Raw genomic sequence first — 18327 nt, 5'->3', positions numbered from 1 at the left:
TTGTAAGAAATAAGAGTTAAAGTTCAGTCATTTATAAATATATTTCAAAATATCAATAAGCAGTTAATTATTATTGCTGACTATATAATGCTGCAGCATTTAAACATATCTTTAAGAGACCCTGGCAAACATTAAAAAGACACTCAAACCAAAATTTCCTGATCAGTGTTTTAACTAGGTTAATACCGGCATTAAAAAGTAATGGTGAATGGAAAATCTAGGCCATACAGTCATGATCACTTGAGTAAAAAGAAAACAAACTCTGTGGCTGCGCTGGTGCCAAACCATTGTTACCACAGTAATGCATAACACCTACAGAAAAAAAGTTCATGTGAATTTGAATAAAAAGGCTCTTTTAATCTTTACAAGCTGCTAGTAAGAAGCTGCACCACCGAGCGCAGCTCAGGAGAAAATATTTTAAATGTGAAGGACTCACTTTCTGTGACAGTAAGGAGGCTGCCAAAATCCTTAGGGACATATGAATGTGCAGGTTCAGAATTCTTGACATTTCCCAATGTCAAAAATGGATCATATTCTGTAGAGGAGACATCAGCAAGAGTCAGCAGGTATTGACTTTGTTGGGTGAAGAGATGAGAGCCATAAACACAGGAATGCAATACCTGTAAAACATAAGACAACAGATGGGTACAGCAAATCCCACACATAGCTACCACATGATTTGATTCATCAAGGAAACTTTGAGCTTCATGACACTGCTGTTCAATATTAATCATTTAGCAAACAGCACACTGTGGGGGGAAAAAAAAGCGCAATTTCTCTTCTCTGTCAATCTCATGTTGTTCTGCTCCTTCAGGAGCTAATTAAAACCAAAAGCTCAAGTATAGTGACTAATCAAAGCTAAGACTGCATCTAGTAATTATGAGGCTTTGTTGCTTTTACAAGCATGTGAATAATGTAAAGTTCAGCCTTAATTATATAAAAACAAGAAGAGTTCTTAATGCTGCAGCTGGTGGAATACTATATATAACCAATGCACTGCCATTTTGCCTTCAGAGTGGGTTAATTTACTAATCATTAACAGGAAAAGGCAGATCACATGGTTTCAAGATGGTGGATAAAATTAAGTTCACAACATACATTTTAACATTATCCTCGATTTTCCATTGGAATGTAAGTATTGGAACATCTTAACTAAATACAAAAATATGAAGCATATCTGAACCAAATAAAATTTAAAATGTTACATCCCAGCAACTAGTTTGTTTAAAAGCATAAAATCTGTACTCATTAGGGCCATAATGATGCTGTCCTTTTACCCGCTGGGATTCAGGTCTAACCAAGCTAATGGAACAAAAATCCTCCCTTTTAGATGCAGGATACAAAAGCAAGTGGATACAAAATGGCTGCTAATTGAAACTAAATTCACTAAAATTCTAGTTCTAGATCTCTGAGAATGAATGAGAAAAGAAACATACAGAATAGACAAGCATTTGTAAGTGTGATATTGTTTCATCAACCTTGGAAGGCATACAGAAGATAATATGGGGTCATTGTACAAGTCTACGTACCAGCAGGGAGCCTTGCTCAACTCTCACTACAAATCAAAAATTCAGCTATCGACTATGCACCACTTTCCAATCAAAATACTCAGGAAATCATGGAAACTGCATGCCTAAATTTCCAATTTGCACTGCCATTCGGTAATGTTCTTTGCTACAATGTGATTAACAAAATCATCTACATAGTGAAGATAAACTTGCACAAAGAGGCAGTGAGGAAGAACAAGAAGAAGAACCAAAATAACAGAAGTACAATGAAAATGTGTGAAACACATGCTAAAGTTAAGAAGGAAAGAGGATGGAGACAAAGAATATGTGCATGTAAAAGCAGTTATAGGAATGAGAATTTCAACAAACTTCAATGAGCACATGGTTGTTAAGAACTGTCTTTTTTTGTTAAACATCAATTTTGGTTCCTTCCCTTTCCAGTAAGTTAATCTTCAAAATTAATTTCCAAAGTACAGCTGTTAGCTTTCAGTAAGTAGACAATTGAGGTTCACACTCAAACACAGACATGAAATGCTTGTGTCATCCAGCGAAGAGGATCGCTAGGCCAAAATAAAAGCAATAATATTAAACACACGGGGTAAAATCAGGGATAACTTCATTAAAACATTGCTAAAGCGGTTCATTTTCTTATTGAACCATAGGATCCATACAGACCTGAGAGGGGCCATTCAGCCCCTTGAATCTGCACTGGCCACAATCCAACCCAGGCCCTATTCCCGTAACCCCACACGTTTACCCTGCTGATCTCCTGCTAAATTGGTCAGTTTAGCCAATCAACCTAACCCGCACATCATTTGACCTAGGTGTATCAAATGCTTGTTTTGATGTCACCTGCAAGTGTATACTGCCACAACCATGAGATGCCACAAAAACTAGCTGGGAGAAAAAAAAATCCATACAAGAGGAAACAAAAGATTTGCATTTATGTAGTGCCTTTTCACAAACAAGACATCTGCAAGCACTTCACAGCCAGTGAGGTACAGTATAGACACTGTACAATTCAGGAAAAAGCAACCAATTTATGCACAGCAACATCCCTCAAATAGCAATGTGGTAATGACCAGAGAATTTGTTTTTGTGGTGTTGATTGGGGATAAATATTGGTCAGGACACGAGGGATAACTCCCCTTCTCTTCTTCAAATTAGTAACATGGAGACTTTTACATCTACCTGAAAGGTTAGATGGGGTTTCAGTTTAAAGTTTCAATGAAAAGACAGCACTTTCAACAGTGTGACAATCTATTATTAATGGATGCATAAACTCTCCAGAAATAGAACAGCTTCTTCAGACATAGTATTGTTCCATCTCACACTTACAAAAGTCACAATTTCAAACTGAATATTTGGTGTTGAGATTGCTTTCTCAGAGGGTTCTTTACGAGGGGATTAGGAATGCTTTCAAAAGATATTAACATACTGACACTTCAGCATCAAGCCATTATGACATGACAAAACACGGAGTATGCTTCCCAACACACATGAAAAAAATTCGTCAAGAAAAGCTTTTATAAATTGTAAACCATAGTTTGTGTGTTGGGTTCATAGCAGAACAGTTGCTGCCAGCCCAAGAAAGAAAGTATTCTTATTGCCCTCACGAATTGTATAGATCAGATGCGTTCAAAAGAACACAACATAAGAACATAAGAAATAGGAGCAGGAGTAGGCCATCTAGCCCCTCGAGCCTGCCCCGCCATTCAATAAGATCATGGCTGATCTGTAGTGGATCAGTTCCACTTTCCCGCTTTCTCCCCATAACCCTTAATTCCACTGTCTATCAGAAACCTATCTACCCGTGACTTAAATATATTCAGCGAGATAGCCTCCACCACTTCAACGGGCAGAGAATTCCAGAGATTCACCACCCTTTGAGTGAAGAAGTTCCTCCTCAACTCTGATGTAAACTGCCCCCCCCTCCCCCCCACCGACTAGAGGACTCCTTATCTGGAGTCCTCTAGTCCTGCTATCCTTTCTAAGCGGGAAGAATCTCTCTACCTCTACCCTATCCATCCCCTTCATTATCTTATACACCTCTATAAGATCCCCCCTCATCCTTCTAACCTCCAACGAGTACAGACCCAGTCTATTTAATCTCTCTTCATAGGCTAACCCCCTCATCTCCGCTATCAGCCTAGTGAACCTCCTCTGCACTCCCTCCAAGGCCAATACATTCTTCCGCAAGTGCGGCAACCAAAACTGCACACAGTACTCCAGCTGCAGTCTCACTTGTACAGTTGCAGCAAGACCTCCCTACTTCTATATTCTATCCCCCTCGCTATGAAGGCCAACATTCCATTCACTTTCTTGATCACCTGCTGCACCTGCAGACTGGGTTTTTGCGACTCGTGTACAAGGACCCCCAGGTCCCTCTGCACCGTAGTGTGCTGCAGCTTTTCGCCTTTTAAATAATAATCCCTCCTACTATTATTTCTGCCAAAGTGGATAACCTCACACTTGCTAACATTATACTCCATTTGCCAGGTCCTCGCCCACTCGCTCAGCCTATCCAGATCTCTCTGCAGACTTTCCACACCCTCCACGCAATTTGCTTTTCCACTCATCTTCGTGTCATCAGCAAATTTCATCAACCTACACTCAGCCCCCTCCTCCAGATCATCTATATAAATGGTAAATAGTTGAGGCCCCAGCACCGATCCCTGCGGCACTCCACTAGTCACCAACTGCCAACCAGAATAGCACCCATTGATACCAACTCTTTGCTTCCTATTAGGCAGCCAATCCTCTGTCCACGCTAATCGGACGGGAGGGGGTTGGTTTTCTATTTAATTCCTGTCTACTCTGTCTAAGCCCCTCATTTGCAAGGCAGCTGTTGGCAACCACGAGGAGGCAGCCATGCTTTTTGAACTGCCCCTTTTCATTCACTGAACTCAACTCTGTGCACCCTAACCTTCTGTAGCAACCTTTTGTGAGGCACCTTATCAAACACCTTTTGAAAAGCTGAAATGAGATATCCGGAGTGTTGCAGGATTCCCTTGAAGAGATGAATGCTCAGTGAGTCACGAAGTTAAGCACTTGAGGTGTTTGTATGAGGAGTTAAAACTTCTTTAAGACAGCATTAGATGTTTAGGATCAGACCAGGAGGCTCTTTTAAGATATATGGCCTCCAGGTTCTTAAGAAGCAAAGAATGCTACAAGTCTTTTGCTGCAACTACTGTCATTTTCAGTGAATGAAAAGGGGCAGTTCAAGAAGCATGGCCGCCTCACCATGTGGTTGCCAACAGCTGCCTTGCAAAGGAGGGGCTTAGACAGAGTATATAGGAATTAAACAGAAAACCATCCCCCTCCCGTGCGATTCTCCTTAGCTGAGGGAGAATTACCAGGGGCATAGGTTTAAAGGTGATTGGTAGAAGGCTAAGAGGGGATGTGAAAAAACAGTTTTCATCTAAAGGGTGGTAGGCATCTGGAATTCACTGCCTAAGTTGTTGGTTGAGGCTAAAATGGTCAACTCATTTGAAGGATACTTGGATGTGCTTCTAAAATGCTCTGGCTTGCAAGGATACTGGCCGGGTTGGAAAATGGGATTAAAATGAGAAACACATCTTCTGGCTGTCGCAGACATGATGGGCTAAATGCCCTCTTCCTCTAACTATGGTTCTATGGTGTTGGCCTTACCTTGATCAGCCAAATCCTGGGCTATTGTTTCCAGCCATCCACCCTGGGGGTTTGAGACCATGACTATACTTGTTTCATGCAAGCCAGAAATGCTGTTCTAGGTATGTCAGGATAGGAATGCTGACACTTCTTAGTCTGTAATGGTGCCACTGTGTTTCTGAGACAGTATGATTTCAACAGAGATGTGCCATTTGGGCACATCCAGTGAAGAGGGGAGGCCTCTAGGAATGGTGATTTAATCAAAAGCTTTGGAGAAGCTTGAGATAGTCTGTTATGTTGCAATAATCACTTGACCTCAAATGGACATATGGACTTCAGTAAGGCCTTTGACAAAGTCCCTCATGGTAGACTGGTACAGAAAGTGAAGTCACATGGGATCAGAGGCGAGCAAGCAAGGTGGATATAAAACTGGCTTAGTCAAAGAAGACAGAGGATAACAGTAGAAGGGTGCGTTTCTGAATGGAAGGCTGTGACGAGTGGCGTTCCTCAGGCATCAGTGCTGGGACCTTTGCTGTTTGTAATATATGAAGGATTTGGAGGAAAACGTAACTGGTTTGATTTAGTGGATTTGAGGATAGCGATGAGTGCCATCAGAGGATACAGCAGGATATAGATCGGTTGGAGACTTGGGCAGATGGAGTTGAATCCAGCCAAATGTGAGGTAATGCATTTTGGAATGTCTAATACAGATAGGAAATATACAGTAAATGGCAGAAACCTTAAGTGTTGACAGGCAAAGGGACCTGGATGTCCAGATACACAAGTCACTGAAAATGGCATTGCAGGTGGAGAAGGTAGTCAAGAAGGCAGATGGCATGCTTGCCTTCATCGGCTGGGGCTTTGAGTTTAAAAATTGGCAAGTCATGTTGCAGAATCTTAGTTAAATCGCACTTGGAATATGGTTTTCAATTCTGGTCGCCACACCACCAGAAGGATGTGGAAGCTTTAGAGAGGGTACAGAAAAGATTTACCAGGATGTTGCCTGGGATGGAGGGCATTAGAAATGAGAGGTTGGAAAAACTTGGTTTGTTCTCACTAGAAAGACGGAGGTTGAGGGGCAACTTGATAGAAGTCTCCAAAATTATGATGGGCATGGACAGAGTGGATAGTCAGAAGCTTTTTCCCAGGGTGGAAGAGCCAATTACTAGGGGGCACAGATTTAAGGTGCGAGGGGCAAGGTTTAAAGGAGATGTACGAGGCAGATTTTTTTTTTTAAACAGAGGGTGGTAGGTGCTTGGAACTCATTGCCGGGGGATGTAGTGGAAGCAAATACAGTAGCGACTTTTAAGGGGCATCTTGACAAATACATGAATAGAATGGGAATGGAGGGATCTGGTCCACGGAAGGGTAGTTAGTTACGTCAAGCAGCATGGTTGGTGCAGGTTTGGAGGGCCAAAGGGCCTGTTTCTGCACTATAATTTTCTTTGTTTTTTTGCCCTAGGCAGCCATCTTAACAGCTCATTGGTGTCTATTTTAAATCAAAGTCAGTTCCAGAAACTTCCGCACTAAAACAGACTCCATATTTCAAGTTATGAATGTGATATGCCTTCACTGGGCTTAACACATGGCTGACATTTTAGATTTATGTAACGTTTGAAAATTAATTTTAAAAAAGTTCTATTCAGAGAATAGACTGTGGAGAAGCAAAAAATCATAGACGGTTCTGGATTTCCATGAAGTTGCCGTCAGTTTCAGAGGAGTAACTATGGTGACTGCTGACAGCTTTCCACACAAAATAAGTAGCTATACTATGTTCTGAATGTTGCAAGCTAGGAATAAAATTGGAAAGTACGATTAGTTTTTAATGCAATGATACAAAGTATGTAAGAAATTAGATAAGGGTAATCTGATTTAGAAATATAATGACACCATCTGACAATTTATCACACTTCAGACTAATATGAACTCTTACTCATAGAGCTGAAAATAATTTTTCCAAGGACCAAGATTATGGTTCAAAAATAATTTGAAACTAGCGAAGTGTCAGCTGATTAATTTAACAAAATATGGAAATTTGAATACATGACCAGAGATAAATATATTAATGTAAGTGATGAAACTGAGAAGTTGAACATACAAGTTCACCAAAAGAACTGCACAGTGCATCTGATGTAGCTTTTAATGTCATTGAATTATAAAACATTACCGGCAAAGGCAGTTCACCATGCCCATGCTGGCTCTTTGAGAGGGCCCTTAGTTCATTCCGCTTGCTTACTTTTCCCCCAGAGCTCTGCAAATTTTCCTTTCCAGATATTTATCCTATTTCCATTCAAAAAAAAACTACTGAATTTGCAGCCACCACCCTTTCGAGCAGTGCACTGCCATTCATAACTTTATTTTCATGATATTAGATGTTTCCATAGTTGGAATCAAAGCTTCACCAAAATTGCGTACTCTCCTAATCTGTTGACGCATGCAAGGCATGCGTACTAAGGGTCAAAACAATTGAAATGGGTCTTCAGTCAGCTGAGCTATACACTTAACAATGTATGCTCATTCCATTAAAGTCTGTGACTTGTGCCATCTTGCCAGTTCATACTCATCAAATACCATCACCAACCGAAGGTTCTGGGTTCCCTAAGCTAGAAATACACACCAGTATACCACCACACCTTTTTAAGCTTTGTAAATGGAACAGTAAATTTTACATTATTTACATTATTTCAAATGTGAACACAACCTTATCCTTTGAAAGTGTACTCAAAAGATGAATTTGAGGAAAATAAATAACTTTTTCATTAATTCATTCAAGGAATGCGGCCATCCCTAACTGCCCTTGAACTGAGTGGTGTTCTGGGCCACTTCAGAGGGCATTTAAAAATCAACCACATTGCTATGGATATGGAGTCACATGTAGGCCAAACCAGGTGAGGACATTAGATTTCCTTGCCTAAAGGACATTAGTGAACCAGATGGGTTTTTAAGCAACAATTGAAAATGGTTTTGTGGTCATTACACTTCTTAATTCCATGCTTTTATTGAATTCAAATTTCACCATCTGTCGTTTAGCATATCTCCCTCCAAATCAACTGGTGTGTTGTGAGAAGCTAAGTGGCAATGAATAGTTGCAGCCCAACATATTAGAAATGGCAATGCCAGTAAGAGTATTACTCTGCCTCATTACTTTTCAAAATAAAAGGTATTTTTTAAACTGTCTTGTGTTTTGGCAGTGATATTTCAATGCTTGTGATTCTATCACAATTGGCAGGAATTAATAATGCTTCTGAAAGTACAATGATTGTTCTTGAATTTTGTATTTTTGAATGATACATGTTCCTCACCATTGCATGTTTATTACGATTCTCCTTATTATTTATGCTCTATTTAAACTGACCACTGTTTGGGAATTCACACACCAACAGGTGAGAAAAAGTGTGTTCTGGAGCTAGTTATGCAGTCTTGTGCTAGTGGGACCACACTATATATTGCATCTCGACATTCCAATAATTTAAGGAAACTAGTTATGCTTGTGACACAAACAAACTGCTGAGACAATCTCAATAGTAAGTGGCTACATCAAGAGGCAAAAGCTCTTGATTAAACCAAGTTCAAGTTAGTGTTGATATACCTGTCAGCCTTTTCAAAGACTGGATTGGGAGAAAGAAGGAACAAACTAAAAGCAGGTGAAGACAAACCTAATAGAGACAGGAAAGATTTTTGTGAACAAGTGGCAAATTGTATCAGGTGTCAAATTGGCAGCAGTGAGCACACCATGAACGTCCATGTAAATAGGCCAGTACCGTAAAGATAACCACAGTCATGAACTTTATGCATGTAGCTCCATCCAGGCTTGCACTTCATTGCATAAAGGACAGAGCGTTCCTTTCTTGTCAGAGACAAGTAGAGAAAACACTTGACTTAACTAGGATTGCAGGCTCTCCCATGGTGCAGAGTGCCAACAACTACATGCAAGTCACTTTGCCAGCAGTGTGCTAACTCTGCCATATATCTGAATTGAAAGGGAGTCGACTCCCTCACCTGTCCAGCTGATTTGCGACCACAGGCAGTGTAACATGAAGATCGATGTCCCGTATTCACATACGTGGCATTCGGAGGTTTATTGTATCAGCTGCCTTTGAGCCACAATGGCAAACTAAAGGATGACTACGAGGCAACAACGACTATCTGTTAACAACATAGCTCAAAATACAAAACACAAACTACCTGCACACATGTGCAATGGAAATCATGCTGCCATATTAAAAGTAATAAAATATACGATTATCATGTTGAAACATTGTTTCCTTTACCTGCAGAGCTCTGGAGGAGCCCTGCAGAACTCAGTAGAGCGGGCAAGAAGATTTGTGATGGTCTGCTGCATGCTGCATCATCATGAGACAATCGGCCTTGTTATACAGCGAACAGCTGAGGAGCAGCAGGAAGGTGAGGGCTGAAGGTGGCAAGCTAGACATTCCCTTTCTGCCCAGACTATAAAGAAATCATCCTTGTGTGCTTCATCGATACAAGTAATTTGCTGCAGAACAGATTGCTGTATTGTTGTGATACCCTGCAAGCCATTCATACACTGCAATCTGCAGTCATGATGGTAGCAGTTTTACATTGGACTTCAGCAATCTGGGCTGCCACAAGCACCTTGTGATCCCAGCATCCATCTTACACCCTATCCAATTTACAGTCCCCACCCCGCCATAATGAACTGCAACAGGAAACAGTACTAGTATTGAGATATCCTTCGTAATGTGCTGTTCCTCGGGTCAACATTCTCTTCTTGCTAAGATATGTACTTTTGAAACCCACAGATGCATAATAAACCCAATTGAACTGTGGTAGTTTGATGTATTAATTCATTATGCTGCATGATGGAGCACACATGGGTTCACAAGACAAAGCCAGAAAAACAAATAGCAACCTTTTACCAGGACTATTTTCTGACTTACACAGGATTTAAAGCATCCAATTAGTTTACATTTGCATGGATAACTGTGTTATCCGTGTTGGATATGAAAATGGTAGCAAAAGGAGTACATTGAAGCAGTTTTGAAGACAAGGATACAAATATTGCTTACACTGAAAATGTCACACGCAAGCCATCCATAGCAGCATCAATGCTGCATATCAAGTTCAAGACATCCTGATGTTGTGCAGAACTTCTACCTCCCACATTTCTTATCCCTGTGCACTATTATTATTAATTACTTGGAGTTCCACATCAGAGGGAGTTTCTCTGCGAACCAAGGTTGTCTTCAGCTCACTTTAGCTTTAGGATAAATCTTCCCTGGCTGGTCTACATTCTAACCTTAGATCTAATGACAGAAAGATTACTGTCAGCATTAAGCCCTTGAATATGGTGCATTTCAAAACTGCTTTTGTTTGTTGTGGAGCTATTTTAACAGTCATTAGACTAACTCTGCCATAAGGATTGCAATTATCCCTATTTCAATGCTAATTTACAAATGCTAAAGCTAAGTACAAGAAAACAGAGTTCATACCAGGCATTTTAACACTGAAAGTATTGGCCATGCCTGCAATGAGCATCTATGATTTGACCAAGTCGATCTTGTGCATTATGATCCACTCTGCTTGCATTTCAGATTTCAATCATCGCTGTTGCTGCGATAGAGACTAATTTTGCAACTGCCACCACCCAAATTTTACTCTTCATTGGGAATACTCAACTGCATGTGCTGAGCTCTGTGCCCCAACAATGAATCTTCAATGTATGGTACGTCACTTTTTAAAATATTAAAAAAGGACCATGCTGGAGTTTATGAAATGGCAAAGTGATTGATAAACAACTTGGGAAATTTTAAGCTCTGGCTGGGTGCTGCAGATATTACCAAATGCAACAGGTTTAAGACAATTAAGAAGGTCAAACATTGCTCCTGTTCAGACAGATCAGCTGTAATTACACTCACTTTTTTACATTTTTGCAAAGTATCAATATTTATACCTGAAACAAACCAGGAAGATGATGCATGTGATCAAGTCATGATTGTAATTTGTTGTGGGGAGGGGGATTTATTATTTTAGGAGTTCATTAGCAACCTGTGTATTTTGTCATTATTCAATCATCTCTCACTTTTGCTATTTATTTCAATTCGACAGTAAAGATATACATACCCTGTAGATATAGTCTAGCAAAGGTGCTTTACGTGCCATTTGATCTTCCATCAAAGTTGCACTAATAGGTTCCAACAGGGCATCCACAGACATTGCCATGCACCAATCCAAAAGGCAGAGCAACAGAGATACTATTAACTAAAAAGGAAGAAAATATAATGCAGTGCTATGCATTAGTTTCACTCTGAACTGTTACCATGCAACTGAAAACTAGTAACATACAACCTCATGCTCACCCGTTTATCAGCATCCACAGATGAATGTTCTGCACTTGGCAGAAGAAATGCAATAGTGGCAACAAGGATCTGAATTTAAAAAGTAAATATTCGGTTTTATTAGAGCACACACATCATATGCAGGTTTAATTCATATTTCCCTCAATCTAATTAACACAGAAAGATAGCATGATTTCTGTATCCTCAAACAACCATGAAAGGAAATTGACTTACCTCAGCAACTTTCTTGGGGAGCTGGGATTCATACTTCTTAAGCCTTTCCATATGTGTAACCAACAGCTTTAGCATGTCACAAGCCACTTCAGCAACCACTTTGTTTGAAAACTAGAGACAAACCATAAACCAGTGAAAATATGTACCACGACTATATTTTAACAAGTAGTCAACAATCACCACAATGTAACCTTGAGATGGCCACGGGGGGGTGGAGAGAAAGGAAATGAGCTTCAGAGTTAAATAAGGGTGAGTTTGCTTGAGAGGTACATCAGTAACTAAAGAACACTAAAAAACAAGACTAATTGCACAATGCCATAGAGTCATAGAGGTTTACAGCATGGAACCTGGCCCTTCGGCTCTATGAAGGAATAAAAACATATAAAAAGAATACTTCCTTTGCAGACTAACTGAAAGCACACTGGAAAATTTATCAGATCTATAACTTCACATAACCTTGCTCAAGAAGGAGCGAGCATACATCAACGAGATGAATAATCTCAGAAAGGAAATGGCTTTGCAAATAATCAGTGTTTAACATTTGTCATTACTGATGCTGAGGTCACCACAGGTAGCCATTATATACAGGCAATATTCAAGCATCAAGAGCTGCTATGCTTCTGTGCCCGTCTTCAAGTATTGATTCTTACATATTGTCGGCTTCTCAGAACATCTGAGTGCAAAGCAAAGAGTGTACACTTCACAATGAAAGAATTCTTCCTCTGTACATCAGTAGGTTAAGTAATGACCCCATTTATGAAGAGGATCCAATTTTCAACTGTAATAATGTGAGATCTGCAGGCTTGCAAATGGCTGTCTAAACAGCCACTAGCTCAAGGAGGCTAATTAGAAGTTGCACCTTCATAACAATCAAATTCAGCATCACCTTTATATAAATGTTAACAAATATAGTGAAGCTTAATGGTTAGAACGCAGAAATTCACATTCTCTTAGGCAACACAAAAATTAAAATCATATCAAAGCAAATTTTGTTTTATGAATTCAGCTTTTATATTTTGCAAATGCATAAAAATAACAGTTATATAATCGGTTACTTCATTTCTTGATGTACCACACTTTAGAAGGGTTGAAGATCATGTACACTAAGAATGTCAGTCTTGTGACACTCTTCAGGAGCCTCAAGAAATATGCACTAATTGAACTTAGTTTTGGATATGTAGATTGGGTGGAAGATTGGACCTGAGGTCAATGATCAGCCCGATCCTAATAAAAGGCAGAGCAAGTTCAAGGGATTGTATGCTTTGCACCTGCTTCAATTTTTTACATTCTTACAGAACTTTTTGAAACATTACATTTTATTACAAAACTGAAAAAAGCATCTATTTTGATAAGGTACACACCCCGGAACTGTTTCTAATTGCACTCACCATGTTCAAATCCATACACACAAAAAAATTAAAATAAACTCTTTACGTTTCCAGTATTAATTAGCTGGAACCAAATTTGGCTCATTAACAGTTCTTCTCTACTCCAAAAGAAGATAAAACTGTATGTATCTGAAAATTAAGGGAGTTATCCAGTGAAGTAATGGCAAGCAATGTTCAAGTTGGGATGTGTGACTTGAAGAGGAATGTGGATCTGAAGATGCTCCCACAAACCTACTGCCCTTGTCCATCAACTTAGTAGAGGATGAGGTGGAGAAGATGTGCATTTAGGAGTTATGAAAAGTATGAAAAGTCTTCTGACTTACTGCAGTGCATCTTGTATACGTTAGCCAAAGTATGCTGGAGGTGGAAGGAATGGAAGTTTTAGATGGTAAGTGGATGCCAACCCTGGTTTAAAGTTATGTCCTGGATGGTGTTGTGCTTCCAAATGTTGTTGTTGCTGCAACATTCAGGAAAGATGAAATATTCCTTCATACTCGTGACTTGTACTTTATTGATGATGGAAATACTTTGGGTGCCAGGAAGTAAGCCATTCACCACAGAATACCTGGTTTCTGAGCTGCACTCAGAGCCACAGTATTTGCATGAGCTGATCCAGTTCAGTTTCTGATCAGTGATGACCCCAGGATGTTGATGGTCGAGAACCTGGCAATGTTTATGTCACGGATGATAGACCCTTACTTGCTGCAAGTGGTCTTTGCCCAGCAATTGTGCAACACAAATGTAACTTCAAATTCATCAGCCAAAATTGAGGTGCAGTCCAGACCCTGCTTCATGTGGGCATACATTGCTTCATTGTTTGACAATTGCAAGTGGAGCTGATCAGCAAACAGAGACAGCTCTGGTCTTTGAACAGAGGGAAGGTCATTGACAAAGCAACTGAAGATATTGGACCCCCGAAAAACCCCAGGTGCTGTAACAATTAGCTGAGAGATAGTTATGATTGTTTGTCTCGTATGGCCCTTCCATTGCCGACGTATAGTGGCAGTAGTACATATACTATACAAGATGCACTTCAGTAACTTGCCAAGCCTCCTCTGACAGCACCTTCCAAATTTGTGACTGATACCACCTAAAAGGAAAAGGGCAGCAGATGCATGGGAATCAATTGCAAGCTCCCCTCAAAGCCACACACTGTCCTGACTTGGGACTATATTGCTGTTCCTTTACTGTCACTGAATGAAAATCCTGGAACTCCCTTCCTCAAGGCACTGTAGGTGTATCTTCACCACATACTACAGTAGTTCAAGATGGCGGTTCATCACCACATGCTCAAGGGCAATTAGGGATGGGCAACAACTGCTGACCGAGCCAATGATGCCCACATCTCATGAACAAGTAAATTTTAAAAAGAAATAATCTGAAATTATGCGCATTAATATTTTAAAGTCTGTTTGCGTTAATGCTTTCTTCATTATGAAACAGTTTTTCAAACCTATTCTGAGTTAGAACTTTTGTCTAAGATCAATAGGGGAGATAAGACCTGGAACCAGACTAAAATCAGATTCGGCATTTGATTGCAGAAAGCAAATATGAGACGAATGTGAAACTGCAGAACTGCAAAAGTTAACAGAACTCTAAATCTCCAAACTTCTGGAAAAAAAGGGAAGCATTTGTAGCTGCCTACGTGATGGGGCATAAAGGGTCCTTAAACTTGATTGACTCATATTGGCCAGGGCAAATAATCTCCCAATATGCTATTGGCAAGGGGCCACTGATGGGGATGAAAGAAAGAAGATGCAAGATATTGTTGGCACATTAAAGAAAACATCCCATCATCAGAAAAAAAGAGAGAAGACTGTGACCCAGAGAAGTCAGGAGCAGGAACTGTCAGAGAAAAATCCCATTGTACATCAATTGTCATTGTTAAATATTAACTTTGGACTTCTTTATGATACTGAATAAACTCTCAGACTTAAAGAACAATGGTTCATACGTTGTAGGTCAGAATTGGTCAACAATCCTTCACGAGATGGGTTGAGATATCTACTGTCTCACATAAAGTATTATATTCTGGGATCTCTCTCTATACCTTACACACGCAGTTACGATTGAGTTTTTTAAAATTTCCATTCTTTAGGTTTATTCAGCTCTTCTTCAGTGTTTGGTTTTTGATAGTTCATTCTCTTATTTTACATTTTCTTTTTTTTATTCATTTATTGGATGCGAGTGTCGCTGGCCAGGCCAACATTTATTTCCCATCCCTCATTGCCCTTAAGGTGGTGGTGGGCCGTCTTCTTGAACCACTGAAGTCCACTTGCGTAGTGCAAACCTTAACTGCCACTTATCAGTCCAAGTCTGAATGTTATCAAGTCTTGTGCATACTGATACGGACTGCTTCAGACCTCATCCTTCTGTTGTCTGCTGAACATTGGCAAAAGGAGATCCCTGGCTCCCGACTTACTTAATTAGGGTTCTGCTCAAAATGAGTGAGAACAAAAAATAGGCACAAGTGTCCTGCAGCAAGATCCAGTGCTAGTTGCCCAAATTCCAGATTCCTTTTGCCTGAACTCAATCAGAGATAGGCTTACTTGCCTAAAATATTCATATTTTTATTGTGAAGCAATTTCTTCATGTATCAAAAAATGATCAAATATACTTACACAGCTATACAACATAACTACATTTCTTTTACAGGGACAGAAAAATATTTGGGGTTAGTTATCACAGATATTGATTCACAATAATTTCATTCCCCCCATAGACTTGCTTTTCTGCAGTAAAATTGAATTTAAATCTCATTTACAAAACATCATACACTGGCAACAAAGAGGGATGTAGTTTGTTTTAGTTCCATTTGCTCATTCCTGTAAGCAAACTTTTAAAATGATTACGTCACCCAGTAGCATTCATAATTACCTTCAGTGTCACACCTAATACGTTCAGTGCGTCCTGAACCTGTGCATGGTTTGTAGACTGTACCAGCTCCTCACTAATCCAGATTCCAAGGCTACACATTGCTATACATCTAAATCAAAAACAATAAAATTTTGGTCAGATGAGCTTCAATGTTTTCTTTTGCAATACCTTCACTTTTTTCCCTCTTCTCCTTGTTCCTCTTAGGCCACTCACCAAATTAATGAGCAGGCAGACTCAGCTGTGAGAAGCTGCATCTGGTGACAAATTTTCCTCTTGCATAACAAAGTCCCAGACCTTTGCTCGATCTTCTCCATATCACCGCTACTAAAACCAGCAACTCAACGGAGTGAGGCAATTGAGCCTACCCCACACCAATTTGATCTCAATGAATGCTTTGACACTGTTCCACATGGAAACAATACTAACGCAATACCATTCAATATGTTAGGCACAAGCCACATGTGGCTAATTGAGAATCCAAATATGGTTAATTTTTTTTATTTAAATGCAATGGACTATTCTTGGACATGTGATCTCAATTCTCATATTTGCATCATTAATACAAACACATTTTAATTTTACTGTGCATTTATTGGTAACAGTGAGACAAAAAGTAGTGCAAGAGTGGGTTTGTTTTGATCATTTACTTCCTTGACTTTTAAATCGTGATAAGTGAATATACAAGGCCAATGCATTTACCTATACCTGCCTCAGCTTGTGTATTCGTCCAGTTCTCGACAATACATTTTGGGAAGGATGTGAAAACGCTAGAAAGGGTGCAGAATAGATTCACAAGAAAGGTTCCAGGGATGAGAAACTTCATTTACGTTGGCAGATTGGAGAAGTTGGGGTTGCATTTCTTAGAGAACAGAAGATGGAAAAGAGATTTGATAAAGGTTCCCTAAAATCATGATGGGTCTGGAGAGAGTGGAAAAGGGAGGAACTGCTTCCACTGATGGAAGGATTGAAAACCAAAGGATACAGATTTAAGGTAATTAGTGAAAGGAGCAATGGCAACATGAGGGGAAAACCTTTTCATTTCGAGTCATCAGAATCAAGAATGAACTGCCTCAGACTGTGGTGGAGGCAGATTCAGTCAAGGCATTGATGAGCGAATTGGATTATTGTCTAAAAAGGAAGAATGTGCAGGCTACTGGGAGGTGGTGGGAGTGAGCATAGATGAATTGCTCCTACAGAAAGCCAGCAGACACAACGGACTGAGTGGTCTCCTTGTAATTATATTACAAGGTAAAATAATTAAGTAGTTAGTAATTTAGTAATTGTAACTTAGTAATTATATATCAAAATTCACTGGACTCTGAGGAAGCGCCAGAAGATTGGAAAGCGGCTAATGTTACGCCGCTGTTTAAAAAAGGTAGCAGACAAAAGGCAGGAAATTATAGGCCAGTTAGCTTAACATCCGTAGTTGGAAAAATGCTAGAATCCATCAAAGAAGAAATAGCAAGATACCTAGAAAAGAACGGTTTGATCAAGCAGACGCAGCACGGATTCATGAAGGGGAAGTCGTGTTTAACGAATTTATTGGGTTTCTATGAGGATGTGACTAGTGCGGTAGACAGAGGGGAACCAGTGGATGTGGTGTTTTTAGATTTCCAGAAGGCGTTTGATAAGGTGCCTCACAAAACATTGCTGCAAAAGGTTGGGTGCATGGAGTTGGGGGTAAGGTGTTACCGTGGATTGAGGATTGGTTGTCTAATAGGAAGCAGAGAGTTGGAATCAATGGGTGCTTTTCTGGTTGGCAATTGGTGACTAGTGGAGTGCCGCAGGGATTGGTGCTGGGGCCTCAACTGTTTACCATTTACATAGATGATCTGGAGGAGGGGGCTGAGTGTAGGGTAACAAAATTTGCTGATGACACGAAGATGAGTGGAAAAGCGAATTGCGTGGAAGGCGCAGAAAGATCTGGATAGGCTGAGTGAGTGGGCGAGGATCTGGCAGATGGAGTATAACTTTAGCAAACATGAGGTTATCCAGTTTGGTAGAAATAACAGGAGGAGGGATTACTATTTAAAGGGCAAAAAACTGCAGCATGCTACAGTGCAGAGGGACCCGGGGGTCCTTGTGCACAAATCGCAAAAACCCAGTCTGCAGGTGCAGCAGGTGATCAGGAAGGCGAATGGAATGTTGGCCTTTATAGCGAGGGGGATAGAATATAAAAGTAGGGAGGTTTTGCTGCAACTGCACAGGGCACTGGTGAGGCCGCAACTGGAGTACTGTGTGCAGTTTTGGTCCCCGCATTTGTGAAAGGATATAATGGCGCCTTGGAGGGAGTACAGAGAAGGTTCACCAGGCTGATACCGGAGATGAGGGGGTTAGCTTATGAAGAGAGATTGATTGGACTGGGTCTGTACT

At 40.2% G+C, this 18327-nt stretch overlaps 1 protein-coding gene across 2 annotated transcripts in view; it reads right to left on the bottom strand.

The window, feature by feature from the left end:
* The window catches only part of ralgapa2 (Ral GTPase activating protein catalytic subunit alpha 2), a 474330-nt gene that overhangs the window by 221420 nt on the left and 234583 nt on the right, over window positions 1-18327 (bottom strand). For both annotated transcript variants that reach the window (XM_080200068.1, XM_080200069.1), the window contains 5 exons: window positions 15955-16063; window positions 11690-11800; window positions 11477-11545; window positions 11241-11378; window positions 437-620 (listed from right to left, as the gene is read on the bottom strand). In XM_080200068.1, the coding sequence (XP_080056194.1) occupies window positions 437-620; window positions 11241-11378; window positions 11477-11545; window positions 11690-11800; window positions 15955-16063 (611 nt within the window). The remainder of the gene's footprint in view (window positions 1-436; window positions 621-11240; window positions 11379-11476; window positions 11546-11689; window positions 11801-15954; window positions 16064-18327) is intronic.

The sequence above is a fragment of the Carcharhinus amblyrhynchos genome, chromosome 12 (genome assembly GCF_965287045.1).
Source record: "Carcharhinus amblyrhynchos chromosome 12, sCarAmb.v2.hapA, whole genome shotgun sequence".
Classification (NCBI taxonomy): domain Eukaryota; kingdom Metazoa; phylum Chordata; class Chondrichthyes; order Carcharhiniformes; family Carcharhinidae; genus Carcharhinus; species Carcharhinus amblyrhynchos.
This window is presented reverse-complemented; position numbering and strand designations above follow the sequence as displayed.